The 17,492-nt window shown below is 44.8% G+C and overlaps 1 protein-coding gene across 1 annotated transcript; it reads right to left on the reverse strand.

The window, feature by feature from the left end:
• Positions 1 to 1,625: 1,625 nt before the first annotated feature.
• On the reverse strand, positions 1,626 to 16,926 carry LOC149372090 (cytochrome P450 3A24-like). The gene is made up of 13 exons (XM_089581579.1): positions 16,807 to 16,926; positions 15,244 to 15,296; positions 14,546 to 14,642; positions 13,774 to 13,899; positions 12,793 to 13,030; positions 11,039 to 11,169; positions 8,034 to 8,133; positions 6,062 to 6,134; positions 5,118 to 5,226; positions 3,343 to 3,434; positions 3,100 to 3,240; positions 2,289 to 2,454; positions 1,626 to 1,703 (listed from the first exon to the last, which is right to left on the reverse strand). The coding sequence occupies exons 1-13, from the start codon at positions 16,924 to 16,926 to the stop codon at positions 1,626 to 1,628; spliced, it is 1,524 nt and encodes a 507-aa protein (XP_089437705.1).
• Between the last annotated feature and the right edge of the window lie 566 nt (positions 16,927 to 17,492).

Below are 17,492 nucleotides of genomic sequence, written 5' to 3' on the forward strand. Positions count from 1 at the left end.
TCCCGGAGATGGTGCGCGTGCGGCTCGACCAAAACAATCCATATATGCGTGCTCATTTTTGCCTTTAGACGATTCAGTGAAGCATGCAAATGTTTCTCCTAAGTCACTGATGTATTTATGCAGCGGAACGCACGGTTAATGCGGAGACAGAGAAGAACTCGGCAAGCACGGGAATCCAGCGCAACCAATTGAAAAGGGGCATTAGTTCCGTCGGAGCGGGCTAGAGGTCGCCACCGCAGCCACATGAAATCACAAAGAAAACAAAAGTCGTTCGCACGGCGCGCGGGGGAGGAGGAGAGAAGAGGGAGGGCGTCTTGTCGCTACTTTAGTTTTTTCAGGGGCTTTACCGGCACCACCACTCTGGCGCCATCTATGAGCGTGCGGTGGACGTTCGCTCGGCAAAACCGGTCTCGAGGGGAGCACGCTAGCTGCTCTCCCTTCGCACTCGGTTACACCGACGGCGACGCGGCCAACGCGGCTCAACAAGCTCAACTGACGAACGGGTTCATCAAAGCCGCGCTTAAAAAAAAAAAATAGCGAAGGCAAAGCGAGTTACATTTACTAACTTTTGGCATATGCTTCTTGCCGACGTGCAGTTACACCGCTCGCTGATCTAGTTTTCATCATCGGGATACATTAAACCCTGCGCATGTAGTGACCGCAAAATTATCGGAAAAAATATTCAACAGTGTTTCTAAAAAAAACGCTGTGGAAACGAGCACGTTATACATCAAGCTTACCGTTGCGCCGAAAAAAGTTGGGTGTCTAAGGACATGCTCCAGGTGGACAGGGGGTGTATAAGTTTACGTTATGGGAAATGCATAAATCAGACATCTTCACTTGTTAATGTTGTCGAACCATTAACGTAGAAAGCCTCACGATAAAATTGAGAGACATGCGAGCTCTGACATCACTGTCAAGAATTTTAAGAATTCTCTAATCCACCGCAGCTTGTTAATATGATATTGGAAAATGAATTCTCGAACGCGCTTTTTCAGGGAAAATACGGAATGTTAGATTGTCGTCCTTCGGGTGTGGTCCGATAATGTAGTGCAGCCGCGCGGCGACGTGAGTTGTTTCCAACATACCGATGTACTATGAAGTCTTGTGGTTGTACCTTAGCAATAGACTTACTAAAAAAAAAAAAAATCAGCAGCATGCAATGTTGGAAAAGCTGTGCAGCAAATGTCCTCTTCATTCTGCCTCTCTTCTGGGCTGTTTCTAGTCAGAGAGAAACACGTCCGGATTCGTACGCTTGTGCACTTCAGTTTAATTTTTATTACATGCTTTACTTTTACTGACTTGTTTGCTGTTTTTCAAAAAATGGCATTGTAGCCAGAAAAATCGCTGCTAACTGGCAGCTTACAGGTGCATTACCAACTTAAAAGAGAAACAAGAAAAAGAAGCGTCACCATAAAGAGTAACAATCGTGAACTAATAAAGGGTGATCTCCGAAGAATTAGATTTATGAATCTGCGCTGTGACAGTGCTGATAGAATCGCAGGGATGCGATGGCATTTGAGAAGGCCACGGCTGCACGGCCAGCGCGTGTTTAATCCTCGCCGTTAGAGATACTCTTGTGGGGCATCGGTTCGGTAACTCGCTTTTCCGGTCTCCACCGGAGCTCAGACCCGGCGAAATACAATCCAGGGGCCAGCGCTGGGCTGTGACACCAGGGAGAAACAATTAATCTCGAGGCAGTCCTGCAAAAGAGTGCGGAGGTGCGAAAAAAGAATTAAGAATTCTGAAACGGTTCTGAGCATGAATCAGTTCTCAACCGTCCCTATGAAAGCACAGCGATAAATTCGCTTCGAATTTCTGCAGCTTGCAGTGTTCCTCGTTCTTCACTGAATATACCGCTATTTTTAAGGCGGACCGAACTGATTATTCACTTGGTACAAAAGGATCAAAAAGAAATATGAAACAACCACTCGCAGCAACTGGCCAAAGGCAGGCAAACGCCGGAGAACATTAATAAGAAAAGCAAGGCAACACAACGACCTAACACTTTCCTGTTTGTGACAGCGTTGGGTGAGCCATAGTAACGAACTGCTTCAGATGAAAATACCATGCTGTTCTGTGAGAAACCCCAACAGTAAAAAAATACAATAGAATAGGACAGAATGAGAACTGGAACAGATTGGTGTGTGAATGAAAATAGAGCCAGACCTAGAATACATCGGCGAGTGAGAGGAAAATGCCATCGCTTTTCCTCCGCATCAACCCAATTGATCGACCCTGTGTTTTTGTCCGCGGTTTTGCGTGTGTACCACGTAAACATTGTATACCTCTCCCTGCGAAGGTCCCAACTCGAGACGAAACCGCTGAACCAGCCGCGCGATGGTGCAGTTCAATTCTAACAGGGCCATGCGCATTCCGACGCAGTTGCGGGGTCCAACTCCGAAGGGCTGGTACGCCACCTTGTGGAAGCTGCCTTCACTATCGGGGGAAAACCTGTTAATAAGAGAAAAAGAAATAAGATTTGAATCTGCTTTGCTTTTGAAATCGGTTAGTCATCCCCATTATCCAGGTAACCTGCACTGGAGGACGGAGACCACGTCAGAGGATCTGCACTTACTCCTGACTTTAGCCAGCCGCTGCCTCCGTATGAGAGGACTAGCCGCAACCTGACCACCCCAGCCAAGCCTCTGCCGCTCGCACCTGTGTATCTACCTATGTATCTACACCTTCGGCCAGACAGCAGCTTGGGCTTGTTGGTTTTCCATCCTGATCCCTTCCTTCCCTCACCTTTATATCCCCTCATCCCTTTCCCCCAGTGCAGGGTAGCAAAACTGGTTTCCTCTACCTGCTAACCTCCCCGACTTTCCTCCTCCTCCTCCTTCATCCTAACGTTAACAATGCACAACGCAGACAGGACACGAGAAGAGAAGCCCTCTATTCTCGTGTCCCGTCTACGTTCTACGCTGTTAACATCAGGGTACACATTCGGCCTCCACTCTCACTGTAGTTGACCAATGGAATTTCTCGGCGCATTACATGTCTTGTCAGAGGCAGTTCCCTCTCCCAAATTCAGCTTGAATATCAACCACGAAGCGGCAGGTCACAGCGAGAGGTGGATTGAGATGCCGGGCATCGCACCTGTCCGGGTCGAAGGTCAGCGGGTCTGGCCAGTAGCGTGCATCCCTATGGATCTGCAGTGTTGGAGACATGATGCACGTCCCAGCCTTGTACTTGACGCCGTTGTATTCGAAGTCACTGAGAGCCTTTCTCGTGGTGAACCTGATAAGAAGTATTATACGCGGAAGAATGCAGTGCGCTCAAGGAGACCAAGCGGCATTGCTCAAATGGACCCTCAGGCTGCTTTCCAGAGATAGTACTCACAAAACGGCAGGTGGATACACGCGCAGAGCCTCGTTGATCACTTGACCTAAATACGGCAGCTTCCATGTCAGGGTTTCATAATTCATGGGCACCTGCATAAAACATAAATTTGCATAATTGATAGAGTAAAAAAGTTGCCTGAGGCTGCAAAGTAACGTATTTCTTTGCTTTCCAAAGAATACAAAATATGTAATCTGTGCTTTAAATCAGAATTTTAATTACATGAATTTAGAATTTAAAGAAAGTCTAAAGGCTGGAAGGGCCTTAAAATTTATTGGTAGCCAGAAGCCCTTTCGTTTTTTTTTTTTATCTGATGCGCGATGTATTTCAGTTTGTAAACTTACATCACCGCTTTTTCTAAAAAAGCACTAACGCAGAGTCTGCACAAGCGTGCCTCTGCACAGTCACACTTGGTAAATGTGCGCTTGCGCAAAGTATGCACCCTAAATAATTCCCCGTAAACGCGATACTCTTTATCGCCAGATTAGCACAAGTACGACGTTGTCTGCAAGACACTTGCATTGCTTAGTCGGTCGAAGAAAGTGGATGCATCTTTTTCAATAAGTCGTGTGTTAATAAATTGACCCCCAGCGCAAAATGCTCTTAAATCATTAGTTATTTCGAAAGCGTAGCACTGAATGATCGGTCTCAGAGAAAAACACGGACTGAACTGTTTCCTGCCTTTTTGAAATTGAAAAACGTGTGGCCAGTGTAATAAACAGTGCGTAGCAGAGACTGAAGAACAAAACCTAACGCAAGCGAAGGGGCCACAATGATTACATTTCGACGTAGAATAGTCAAAAGTAGCCATCTCGCTTAAATAACACGTTTTTGAAGAACTCGGTTTCAAGACGGATTGCAAAGGTACCCACCCATACAGCTGTAAGTGAAGCTCCAGACTAGAAGCGAGAAGAGCACCTGTCAAGTACCCCCAGGATAGTCTCCCCCCCCCCCCCCCCTCGATTATTCTGCTGCCCTTCCGCCCCTATCGCAAGAATTAGGGTTCCACCCTGATTGTCATGACTGGTTTGCCGTCTAATATTCAACCCTTTAACAGATGAGCACATTTAAACCCTCCTACGCCAAGGGAAGTTGAGTAGAAGAGGCCTGCGTCTATCTGTGGAAGTTGGCAGCATTTGCCACACAAAAGGCATATTGACCGAACCACAAATAGAGTGCATGAAGAAATAATACCAGGAAGTCGTCCAATTTACTTTGCGATGATAGCGAATAGAAAAGTTCAGCACAAAGCGCGGCCTTTAGTAAAAAGTGCAAATTTAGAGCAAACGCTTGGAGCTTTGATTATAGCTTTGAGTATAGCGTTGAATTAAATGCCTTTAAAACCACTTGAGCGCCTGATATTTACTAAAGCTTATCAAAACGACTTCCTGTGCGTTCATTTCCGGGGAACATTTCCCTTGGGATCTCTGAAGTTCGCTTAAGGGGATTTCACAATAGCAGCGACCATAGCAGCGATCAAAATTGTGCTTGCTGGATGCCCAATTGCCAGCAATGTAACAACGTAGACCCAACACCAGACAGCTGCATGCAAGCTCATGGAGCGAGGAATGGTTAAATTGGACAGCTCAACCATTATGCCTCTTGAACCTCAGCGATGCTGCCAGCGCAGCGTTCCTCATTGTGGTCTTGCATAGGAGTGACTGTGGGGCGGCTCTATGGCACCGCAAACAACGGCAACGTCAATGTGGGTGCACTAGTGTGCTTAGCCATAAGGTACGTGCTGGATAGTTGTTCTTGGAGAGTATGACACTTGCATTGCTAGAAAGAGCAGCGTTGACCTCTTTTCGAACTCTGTCTTGAACCTCCGGGTGCTTAGCCAGTAGGTACGTGGTGTAACTTAGCGACGTAGATATGGTTTCGTATCTGAAAATGAGTGCCCAGTGTTTAGGAAAATAACTTTAGCAGCTCAGCTGTCTGCAAGGTACGTGATTTTGTTGCCTGTTAAAATGAAGCATAACGTACTCAAGCATAAAAACTTTGCACAGTGACTGTTCCAGCGAAGTTACTGTCAGAAGCCTTTTTCATTGAGGTGCACTCATTACATGCATCGACGACAACTATCTTCCGCAGTCCCAGCACACTGCGTTTTGGTTCAATACACGTCAATTAAACGATAGCTTTTGTTTCATACGAAGGAGGCTGAAATACGAAATAGAGAGAAGCGTGTTCAAATGTGTAAAAGTAAACTATCCGCCAGGAAATTCTTGAACACACTCTCTTCCCTTTCCAGCGTAGAGCAGAACGCGCTACGTCAAAATGTTTTAATAAGAAAGTGTTAATTTCAAATATGTTTCATGCACTTGGTCCACTAACATCTTACATTCGACATCTCTCTTTAGATAAAACAGTTACCATGGTCGATAGTAATGAATGCCAATTTACATGCAAGACGCACCGACTCTTTCAAGGTCGATTTGTGGCTGCCAAAGAGTGAATGAATATAAATCAAGGAAGCGCACAGTGAGAACGGCAAAAAAAGAGAAAGGCTGCATGTTATGCATATTACACAGCCGACTAGCACAGTTGAACTATCCCAGACTTCCTTCAAGTAAAATAAGCCTGATGTTCTTTAAGGAATTCGTATTGCGTTCGCTGTTTCGAAGTCCTTACTTTGACGGCAAGCACAGAAGCGATCCTAGAAAAGAGTTTCTATTGCATTTTAAGTAACAACACTTGATTTAAACAATAGTGTTCTTACCCTGCGATGAAGAGGGAGGTAGCGCTAACAAGCACCTCATCTGTCGTCAGCATACGGCCCTTTGAAGAGCCACCTGTAAAACCCAATCATACTATGTGAGATTTGGCCAACTTCTTCGCTTTTAAATATCTACTCTAAATGTAAAGCTGCGTACTGCATGGAAATGACAAATACGCTGGAGCCGCACGTGTCCTTGCAGTGGATATTGCACCTTAACGAAGTTTCCCATCCCCATTGGGAAATAATTATTTACCTGTATTTTCTGCCGTTACAGCCAATTTTTCTTTGTGCTATTCTGGGACATGGCCTTGTAGTAGTAGTGATAACCAAATTTTTTTAGTAATAACAGAATTTCTGCAATATTGCGAAGTGTCTTGTTGTAGCGGCATAACTTGATTTATCTTGACAACTGGGGACTTCGCAATATTACAAAAAACACCTGTCGCTGCGATACTAGGATAAAATATTTTGCTGTGTTTTCGGCACAACTCGCAATTTTTGACTAGGCTCTCACTCTTTAAAGATACAGTGCGAGAATTTCTCTCTCTGACGATATCGACTCCAGGTATTGCCTGCTTCATTGGGACAAAAACTTCAGCCGCCAAATTGAAGCTATCCTGCTTACGGCAGCCGTTCCCAGTGGGGCCTGAAAGCGCGTCCACCTCAAGACGACAACAACTTTCCAGTCACGGTTACGAAATACATCTGGATTCCTTCAGGCGGAAGAAAGCAGGGCACGGTACTTATGGACAGCTTGTGTGCAAAATTAAAGCGGCTACTTTGCCCGTTTAGTCCACATCTATGTACTCGTATCTATGTACACCCCTGCGCAAAAGTGGAGAGACCATGCGAACTGGCAGAACTACATGCCAGCGATTTCTCACCGTGCAGCGCCTGCTTTCAAGATATGCATAGGGTGACCGACCAAATAGGTTAGCTTGTCTGCCCGGAAACTTCTGCCAGCCACTCCTTTATAAGCATGAAAATCGCAACCACCGCCATTGGCGTGGTATTTGCACTTTTGCTGGACATTGTACACACTTCCAACAAGCCATCTAGGGATGAATAATTTTTAAGCAGTCTGGCGCATGTTCAAGGTGTGCGAAAGGCCCTGCTCCTGGCTGACCAACGTAAACGTGACTTAACCTTGTCAGTTCTGGCGAGAAGTTCAGTTGGTCAGCGTTAATTCAAATATTTTTTTCAAGTCGGGGTGTTCCCGAGAATGCGCGCAAAAGTTTCGCAGCCTAATTCCACCGTTCTTCTGTAAGTTTTCCTCATGTTCTTTGCTTCGGGCCTCTGTAGATTCAGAATCATGAAATAACACCTTACAAAGTATGTTTAGTTAAATATGTGCACTAAATAATGCCTACGTAAGAGAAAATGACAAATAATGTCACTGAAAAGCACGTGAAATTTGGCCGTCGGCTGTACAACGGTGAGTTAGACAAAGCAACCAACATAGATCTGGTGTTGTTTTATGGGTATTAACAACCCAGAGTAAGACAGGTTATAAGGGGTGTCATAGTAGAAGGCTCCGGGCAATTATGACCACATGGGATTTTTTTTTTGCATGCACTGACATCGCAGAGTACGCGGGCCTCTAGCATTTCGCCTCCATCGAAATGCGCCCTCAGCGGCCGGGATTGGACCCGCGTATTTCGAGTCAGCAGCCGAGCACCATAACCACTGCGTCACCGCGGTGGCTTGCAACCAACTAAGAAGGAGCTTTAGAGCCCTGCTGGTTTTGCGCAGTTCTTGAAACTCTGACTACATGGGAACACGGTGACTACTATTTGCCTTCCAAAAGTACTTAGGCTGCAGAGGTGATGCGTTTTTACTTTTTATTTTAAATGGGATCTGAGGGGGTTAAAGATGCGGGCTAACTAGATGGCTTTTCTCGGGCGACTATCACTGACGTGGATACCATACATCTTGCCCTTTGGTATGTTTTTTTTTTATGGAGCCATCTTACCAGCCGCATTGGTGTTCTTTACAGTGTCGGCGCAACCCGCGATGTCTTCCTCTTGATATTCGGCGTCCAACAGGTTCTGAAGAACGTCCGGCTTTCGAAACTGTGACAAGTAATTGTAAACGTAATTGTGCGGTCATGGCGAAAAATTTTTGCACTCTTGCATGAGTTGAATTTTAAGTAAGAGGTGACAAAAGCGTATCTCACATTTGTCCCTATACAGGGTGCTTCTCCTAAGATTGAAAACTATATTTAAAAATAGGTTTTTTGAGTTCGAAGAGCGCTTTTTTCGCATTGTATTGTCAGCGGTGTAGTACATTAGGATACAGCTAAGACATGCAAACTAACAGGCCGGTTATCAGTGTTTAATAAATAACTTTTTAACTATTACTGTTACCTCCTGAATTATTGAGATGCGTCAGTAATACCGTCAGTAATACCCATACCAGTTTTTAGAATTTCTAAAACGCGGTTGCCTTCGGCGCTTCGACGAGCTACGTGCACTGGAGACGTTGCTTTAGATGCAAGCTTCTGGAACGCTCATGTATTTGTATGTCACAGCGCCGACGGTAACTGGCTTTTCGAAATTCTAAAAACTGATACGAATATTACTTATGGTGGGCTACATACCCATCATGTCGATTAAAGTTTTTTTCCAGCTTATAAAAGGACATTATAAAGTTGATACCTCTAATTTTTTTTCTTACTCCTCAGGTTATAACACGAGACAAAGGCTTGCACTAACAATAACCCCTTTGAACGGGCGAAATAACTGCTTTAAATATTCTTTTTTTTCCGAGGACAATTACTGATTGGAACAAACTTAATAGCGAGACTGTTAATCAAAATTCTTTACTTCTGTTTGAAAAGTGCCTGTAAATGTTGTGAATTTGTGTGTGTTTATATGCTTGTATTTTGTTTTGTCCCACCCTACTATGATCTGTACAAGATCGCAGTATCTATAAATAAATAAATAAATAAATAAATAAAATAAATACCTCTCAATAATTAAAGAGGTAACTGTAATAGCTAAAAAGTTATTTATTCATCACTAATTAACTGGCCTGCTAGTTAGCATGTCTTAGCTGTATTCTGATGTAGTACACAGCTGAGAGTGCTATGCCGAAAAAAGCGTTCTTCTAACTCACAAATCCTATATTTAAAATTTGTGAAAATTCGTCGGCGAAACACCCCGTATACTTGAAACGCGTAAACGAAATACATTTGGGGCGCCAGACTTCCGAGAATATAATATATATATATATATATATATATATATATATATATATATATATATATATATATATATATATATATATATATATTTACAGCGACATCTGTTAATGACAGCTTTCCTGGCCCTGCGGCGTTGTTAGCACAGGAAGCGTTATTTGTTCTCAGCGGCAGGGACTAGGGCTTGCGTCGTGCGGGGAGATCTCCACTCTGTTTTGCGGTTAACTGTGCATTCGCCACCTCTGCCAGCTGTCTCTGAATATCGTGTTGCATAGGCATGGTAGCCTTCGTCGTGTTTGTTCGGTCCATTTGTAACATTCAGCGCTGACTCCATAGTCTGCCTTCTGATGTGCTGCTATTCCCAGTGTAAATGTGGACACTTTGTTAAGTTATACTGGGTGTTTTTTTTTAGAAGGTCCAAAATTTTTAAAGAAAGGTAAATTCCTTTAGATTTATTTTAACCCTGGGCCTATACTGAGGGCTATGGCGGACGCCAGGTAAGAGGCAAACTACTTTAATTAGTTTGCTGATTAACTGAATACGTTAATTAATTTTTATAATTTTTATTTTAGGGGATATGTAGTAGTAGAAGAATTAAAGATCGTCTTCCAAAGAGTCCAGCCAAGAAAAAAAATTTTCATGCAAAAATTTTTTTGCGCGCTACGAAGCGAGAAAAAGTCACCATGGTAGGCAGCTTCAAACTGTAGCACAGCGTCTGTGAGCACCTGTGACGTAGTTCGCTCCGCCCTGCGCTTTGTGTCATGGCGTTTTTGTTCCAACGCGGCATTCCGTGAGGCCGCGGAGCGAAGCGAAACAAGTAGCGATAGCGCAGGCCGCCCGTCCGGGCTTCAGGTGAAATCAGCCGTGTGACGCAAAGCGCAGGGCGGAGCGAACTACGTCAGAGGCGCTCACCGCCGCTGAGTTACGGTGTGAAGATGCCTACCAGGGTGACTTTTTCGCGCCTCGTAACGTGCGTGAAAAGATTTTAATTAAAATTGTTTTTTTCTCGGTTGGACTGTTTGGAGGACGATCTCCAATTCTGCGAATACAACATAACCCCTAAAATAAAATTTAGAAAAGTTTATTAACATATTTAGTTAAGCAGCGAACAAATTAAAGCAGTTTTTCTCTTGCCTGGCGCCCGCCGTTTGGTTTGGTTTTGTGGGGTTTAACGTCCCAAAGCGACTAAGGCTATGAGAGACGCCGTAGTGAAGGGCTCCGGAAATTTCGACCACCTGGGGTTCTTTAACGTGCACTGACATCGCGCAGTACACGGGTCTCTAGAATTTCTCCTCCAAAGAAATTCTAGCCGCCGCGGCTGGGATCGAACCCGCGTCTTTTGGGTCAGCAGCCGAGCACCATAGCCACTGAGCCACCGCGGCGGCTGGCGCCCGCCGTAGCCTCCAGTATAGCCCCAGTGCTAAATAAATCTAAAGCAATTTACCTTTTCTTAAAAATTTTGGACTTTCTAAAAAAAAACACCCGGTACAGCAAGCCTTAATGAGGGCAAAAGAAGAAGGAGCGAAATATTGAAATAGATGTGCAGGCTAACTGTTTCGACGTGACGGCAGTGTGCCACACAATTGTGACAAATGCGAAGCTGACGAAAACACATGGGGTACTCTCAGGTTTCATGCTGAAAATACACCCCAGGGCGCACTTCAAACATCGTAGACACAAACGTGGCACAATATCACTTCAGCAAAATGGTCACGGGGTAAAGAGAGAGCGGAATTCCGCGTGGCTTTCCCCGCGACATTCCGCTATGCACTCACCTTTGGATTGCTCCTTCTGAGCTTAATCACCTCCGACATTTCTCTGACCAGAGCCATCACAACATAGGATCCGAGGAGCGTGTTGATGCAACACAACGGTTTCATTAAAGGTTTCAACATGGTGGTGCTCTCTGTTGCAGTAGAAAGAAGCAAAGACTTCATGTAGGAAATGCCTTGCGTGTTGAAACGATATTATCTTTTAGATGCTGGTAAGTCCAGGACCTCTGCTTATCCTTGGTGCACTGTTCGTGCTCTTTCAATGCGTCCGTTGAGATTAATTTTTCAGAATGCGTAATATCCTTATTCTCCATCGGGCGAAAAAGCATACGGCAGCTAGGTTCGCACTAAAATCATAGGAGCTAAAACATAGTGCTTTGTAAAGTGAATCTCGTGACCTGCTCGTTAGCTTGAGAACAACGCCAGCAGGTGTGAAATATGCTACTGGCTACTGAACAAATCCACCATATATAAAGCAGTGGAGTCATATTAATACCTCTAAAGAATATATGTCTTACCTTCCTTTCGCTGTGGCCTACTTTTTTTTTAATCAGCGCCACGATTATTATCCGAATACAACCTCAGCTATCGACGTGTTATGAAAGTTAGGCTACTGGTCAATGTCCGATTTCGCCACTATCGAATTAGCCCGAGTAGTATGCTGTGTGCATGCGCTTCTAAGCAAATTTTTTCATGGCGCGGAAACCAGGACGTCTTACGAGTTAATTGGTAATGACTAGCATTGGTGCACAAGCGAGTGAAAAAAAAAATGATTGTAGAGGCCGTATATGTTAAAACAAAACCAAATTTTGTCCTCAGAATTCAGATGCTACAGTGTGCATGGTCTGCAACAGCTTGTTTTTTATCGTCTCTATAGTTTGACAGTCCTTCCTCAGAGGTGTGTATTGACACCCAACATCCGGGACTCCCTGATCTCTTCGTGCATTCAATTGTTTCACAGTAGCAATCATTAGTCTCTTTATTGTAAATTGTTTGCTTTTTGCACTTGGGGTATTGAGTTTGTCTTGGCATGTGGGGTGCCTACACCTGCTTGTCTTTCAGTGATTGTCTTTTGTCGAAGTAGAAAAATTAGAGGCAGTTTGCAGCGGTAACCAACACGAGGACAGAAAGGCGCGGCGATACACCCGCTAGACTTCCAGAGAACTGGAATTTAAAATACACCGGTAAGCATGACCAGAGAAAGGTCAGCAAAGAAACTTACGGCAGGAGTAACTTCCGGCAGACACTCTTTGCGCGTGTTACCTCAATTTTATAAGTAAGAGACTCGCTAACGAACAGCACGGAAGAGAGTCGTAAGAGGACACACCTAGCATCTTGCAAGCCGGATACAGAAAGTCCCCCCGTTTGAATTGCTCGCTGCGCACAACAACCGATGCTGGCGGCTGCTGTCCCATTATTAACTTAATAATCCCATGTTTCTACATTTTTTACAACTTCGTGTAGAAGTGGAAAGTAACACCAGCTTATTTGTGCGATTTGTACTGCGGCACGAAGCAGTGTATTGCTAGGTTTACAAACTATAACCGGCGATAGCAAACGAAAACAGCAAGCATGCTGGCAACCACATTGACGGAGTCCTTGCTGTGACGTCACACTGCAACGACCGTAGCTGCGCCAGTGTTAGTTCTTGGGCTAATGACAGAAACAATTAGTCTGAATTTCTGCTCCCAGGAATCTAAATTGCGTTAGGTAAACAGGATCCAATCTGTGTCGATCGGAAATCCTCCTTTACTCACGGCAGATCATGTGGAGAGGTCCCTTCATGATTCCCTTGACCACCGCTTTGGCGGCAGCGGCGATGCCGATATCGGGCTCCTTCTGAAAACTGTAGTCGACGCCGAACGCCGCGCGTGCCACGTAGTCCATGGAGAGCTGCTGGTAGATTAAGAACACGCTCGCCTCCTCGCTGCTGTCGGCGAGCTTTTCCACGATGTCCATGAATATGTCGGCGCTTCTTTTCAGATCCGTAATCATCTGCTGACAGACAGTAGCCAGTCAAAAAAGAAAGCGTACGTCGTGAAGAGATAAAAAGCTCTCTCTTATCCGCCCAATACATCACTTGGTGAACGGTACCGGGCTGGAAGTAATCGGGGTGAACGTGGACGGAAGAGTTAATATCCGGTCTTGAGACTGGTGCTGGTTTCCAAAATGTTTTAAAATAGCAATATGATGAAAACGTCCGACTGTGGGGGACTCCGGACTGCACCTATCTTTCTGACCAGGCGGTTACCGAAAGTTTCACTTGATCAATACCTAAACTAGAGCTCCAGCGGGCAAGTTGCAACAGGGATGCGCGCCCATTGTTATGGTTGATCTGAGGAGATATGTTTTCAAAAACAACAGAAACGTTTTTATACTGAGCGTTTATTATTTGATGGTGCTTCTCTGGTGAACTCATCAAGCGAATACATACGATGTTACTTATACCACACTCGTTGCGTTCACTCAAAATGTTTCCTCTTATATTCTTCCCTATGTGTTGACGTCATTTATAAAGTACTTTATGCCTGTGATTGTGGCTCCAGTCCGGCAGGGGAAGATGGTTTCCCAAGGCTTACAACAAAATTTTGTGCTGATAAGTGCCGTGCACATTGTGTAAAATAGCCGTGTGCCCTAAAAATGCCTTCCTGATTGTCTGAGATTGAAGATTTTCAGCTTGCCATAGGGCGGCTAAGTGTTGAAAAGACGTGTTTCGTGGTAAGAGGCTCGTGGCTTACTTGCTTCAGCTTCGTGGGCGTGAAACAAGAAGCGAACGTCCGACGCACGCTTCGCCACTGCATGCCGTCAGCATGGACAATAGCGTTCCGCATAAGAGGGTGATTCTTCTCGAGAGCCAGCGATAGCTGCGAAAAAAAAGTTTCCTGTAGCTGACCGTATTGACGCACTCAAGCGCATGCAGTTAAATAGCACTGCCAAAAGAAACTAGCGTGTAGATGATATATAACACGCACAATTTGTGACGGGTACGTACTTAAATCAAAATCTGATCACTGTCGTATAAATCACACTCGTTCATGTTCCCCCCAGCATGCCATTATGAATAGTTCATAAATTACCCGTACATTTACCCATTCCAGGCAGTCTGATTGAAACAACTGCCGCTATTATACTTCAGATACGCCTACAGCTACCCAGCGCACGTTTTTGTAGATGCGACGGTACCAAAGACCTCTGGAGAAGCAGCGGCGATAGTGATTGAAAGCGCCATAAACTGCAGCTTTAGGCTTAGTCGTATCTCCTTCCGCATGTCTACATGAACGCGCAAACTTGCATGATCAGCCGGTACACTGCAAAGGAGCCATCTGAAACGGCTTGCACAGGCGTGGGCATAGAAATTGCCATTATACCTGAGTACAGAGAAACCGATGACGAACTTGAAATTGAGTAAACAAAGAGAAAAACAACTCGGTTAAATTAGAGGCCACTGAAAAATTCTATTGTATAGTAATTGTCAGTTTCAGCTAAAAAGATTGCTGCCATAGAACTTACGCCTCGATCCGTGAAGTTTTGAAAGTTGCGAACGAAGACAAATTCTAAGAAGTCCAGGTCTTTTGTTACAATGAAGGGCACGTCTCCGTCGTAGAATCTGAAAAGCGCAACATGAAGCTGTTCGCTGTAACTGAATGTCTTGCCATGAAGGACAGCAAGGTGGTGCACGATTTCAAAGCGATCAGCACAGCTCGGTAACTGCATTTAAGCTCTAGCAGAACTACAAGACATGCTCGGAAGAGTGGTAAGGAGAGTGGAGACCAGGGAGGAGTGTCGACGGCAGCATCATGTGGTCTAAAAACTCAATCAACACTCTGATGGCTGCCTGCCTAACTCATCAAAGACACCTGGCAGTCGGCGGCGACCGAATCCACACCCGCCCCGCGCCGCATGTCCGCGCAGGTACGTGGAACAATGTGCGCACAAAGCCTATTAATAAAGGACATGTGCAATCATTGATGACACATATTATATGTTAGCACATTTTCAAAGGGACGCGAGAGATCCTCCAAGAGCAACGCATATTCCACGTTTTCGAAGAAAACATTGGTTCTTGAAAGGGGTCACTCGGTTGGAGTTACAAAACCATTGCCCAGCTACAAGCTTGTAGATGCAGTAAGAAAGGGGATGTGTGGCTTCTGTCTACAAATAGATAACTAGAAAGAACTGTCCCGATGAAATATTTCGTGCAGACTTACCCAAATGTGTCGCCGTACTTTTCGAACCATCTGTCAAGAACTTTCATATGATCCTGTCACGAACATTGAAAGGAATAATTGCACGGAGTAATGCATAAACATTTTAATATTTTATTCTACGGTGGGCGCCGAAATGACGAGATACTTAAAAATCCAAATGCTTAGCCGCGGGCTGCTTAAAAAACCTCCATTCAAGATCAGCCCGTTGCTTAACACGTCCTCGACCAAAGCCGCATTTCTAGAGAGGTACAGACCTAAGGCACGTTGTCGAGTATTGCTTTTTGTTCTGCCATGAAATCATTTTCTTTCAAGTGTTCACATTCCTCTACTCTATATATTTTTAGTTCACGAAGAGAGTCAAAATCAAATAATATCAGTTAATAAATGCACTGTTCAAATAACGAGAAGTTCGCAGCAAACAAGTTTCAACAACGCGAAGAGAGGCTGCAGTTTCGCTTCAATTGTCCATTCCTTTGTTGTAGTTTTCACATCAAGGTATCTAAAAGATGTTCCATACGCCATTTAAATAAATAGCGCGGTATTATGGTTTTTATGATGATTTAACTTTGGCACTTATATATTACTAACCTAATGACATGTTCTCGCTTACGATCACTTCCTTTAATTGCGAAGACATTTGTTATGATGTGTTTGCAGCTCCCTTCCACCACCTTCGCTTCTTTGGCTTCTTTGCGATGTAGCTGTATCACGCAGAATACGCAACAGCTCACGCCTTTCCTTACTCCTGCTGCGGGCGACGCCAACTCGCGGTTACAGCGACGCCGGGGACTTCAGGTTTTTGCAGTGGTATATGTATCTACAGATATTTGGATCGGCTTGACCACGATTCGCCAGAGATGCTATCGGGATGCTTTTGAGTGCAATCGCGACATCATTTGAACTTGCACAGAATAGAGGGAGGTCCGATGCAGACCGCACCCAGGCCGTCCATCGGATGCAGAAAAATGAATTTTGGGCCGCACCCCTGGATGTTACGGGACTTTCGTCGAGAGTCCAGTGTGTATCTACATTTTTAAATAATAATTTATGCCAGCAGGCTCATTTTCGAAATAAAAAAGAAAGTTTAAAAATTGCAAATATTAAATTAGTTTAGCGCCCCGAAGCGGCACATGAACTATGAGGGACGCCGATGCGAATGGCTCCGGATTAATTTAGACAACAGTGGGCCCTGTAACGTTGGCTGACACAGCACAGCGCACAAGAGCAAAATTTAGCCGTGGAGTTGAGCGTTTGAAAGGAATGCTTTCGCATCATCGTCATCGGCATAACACCGTTTCTTCTTGGCTTCTTTTATAATTAAGCTAGGGCTCTGAGGCAGAATCGTGAACACCGTGCCTCGCTCATGTTGCAAACAAGGTGGGCTTTCTGACTGGCCCAGACAGCTGTGGTCAGAAAGCCCGACGCGACCGAAATCCCTTATTTGCAGCTGGGTCTTTAGCGTGGCTGTCAGCTCACTAAAAACATGCAGGCATATCGCATCAGGGTGCCTCGGCACTGAAATTTAATTATTATTTTTCAGTTAGTACTTCCAGGTGACCTCACCGTTCTGTGATAGTCGCGGATGTTTCCCCACAGCAGACTCGGCTCGGGGCCGGGTATTCCGAGGGTTTTGAAATAAGAGAAGTGCTTCTGTCGCCATCTGAAAACAAAATAAAGAAACATAAGCACTGTAGCACTGCGTCAGAACGAGAGGCCGAGCGGCCAAGCCATCGGCGTACTTTTAATGTACACGTTTAAGTCCTTACATATTGTTTTTCATTTTCTTTGGTCAGCCTTTTTTCTTTCTGTAGTGCTTGAGTAATCGCAATGGCATTGGTTCGTTGAACTAACTGCTGCACTTTTTGTAGCATTTGCCGAGCCGACCGCAGAGTTACAGTTGGATGGAATCAGGTAGTACAAGCGCGCTGGAAGTGGTGCTGGACCTCATTTCTGGCGCGCCGTGGCTCTCTAATGTGCCCTACCCTTATGACAAAAAAGCACAGTATTGGGCCACTGGCTGTACAAAGAAATATTCGCGAGTCGACGCTTTTATCTGTTTCTTTTTGTTATCTATTAGAACCATGTCTTTGAAAGGCATAACACGGAGCGCACGAATTAGCCCGCACCGAACACAATCATAAAAATGGTGAGGTACATTGGATGTGAACATGCCTCCAGTGCTTATTCTTCGTTTCGTAATATCTGCCATGGTTGCTTTGTGCGAAAAGCAGTGCTTGCTTAAAACTTTA

Source organism: Amblyomma mixtum, chromosome 1, assembly GCF_055824585.1.
Source record: "Amblyomma mixtum isolate Tamu chromosome 1, ASM5582458v1, whole genome shotgun sequence".
Classification (NCBI taxonomy): Eukaryota; Metazoa; Arthropoda; class Arachnida; order Ixodida; family Ixodidae; genus Amblyomma; species Amblyomma mixtum.

Coding starts and splice junctions, on each gene's coding strand:
- LOC149372090 (XM_089581579.1), bottom strand. CDS start 16,926: ATGTTTCTTTATTTTGTTTTCAGATGGCGACAGAAGCACTTCTCTTAT. Junction 3,435..5,117: donor ACGCTGCTCTTTCTAGCAAT/GCAAGTGTCATA, acceptor TGTTTTATGCAG/GTGCCCATGAATTATGAAAC. Junction 1,704..2,288: donor TGGGACCTTCGCAGGGAGAG/GTATACAATGTT, acceptor ACTCTTTTGCAG/GACTGCCTCGAGATTAATTG.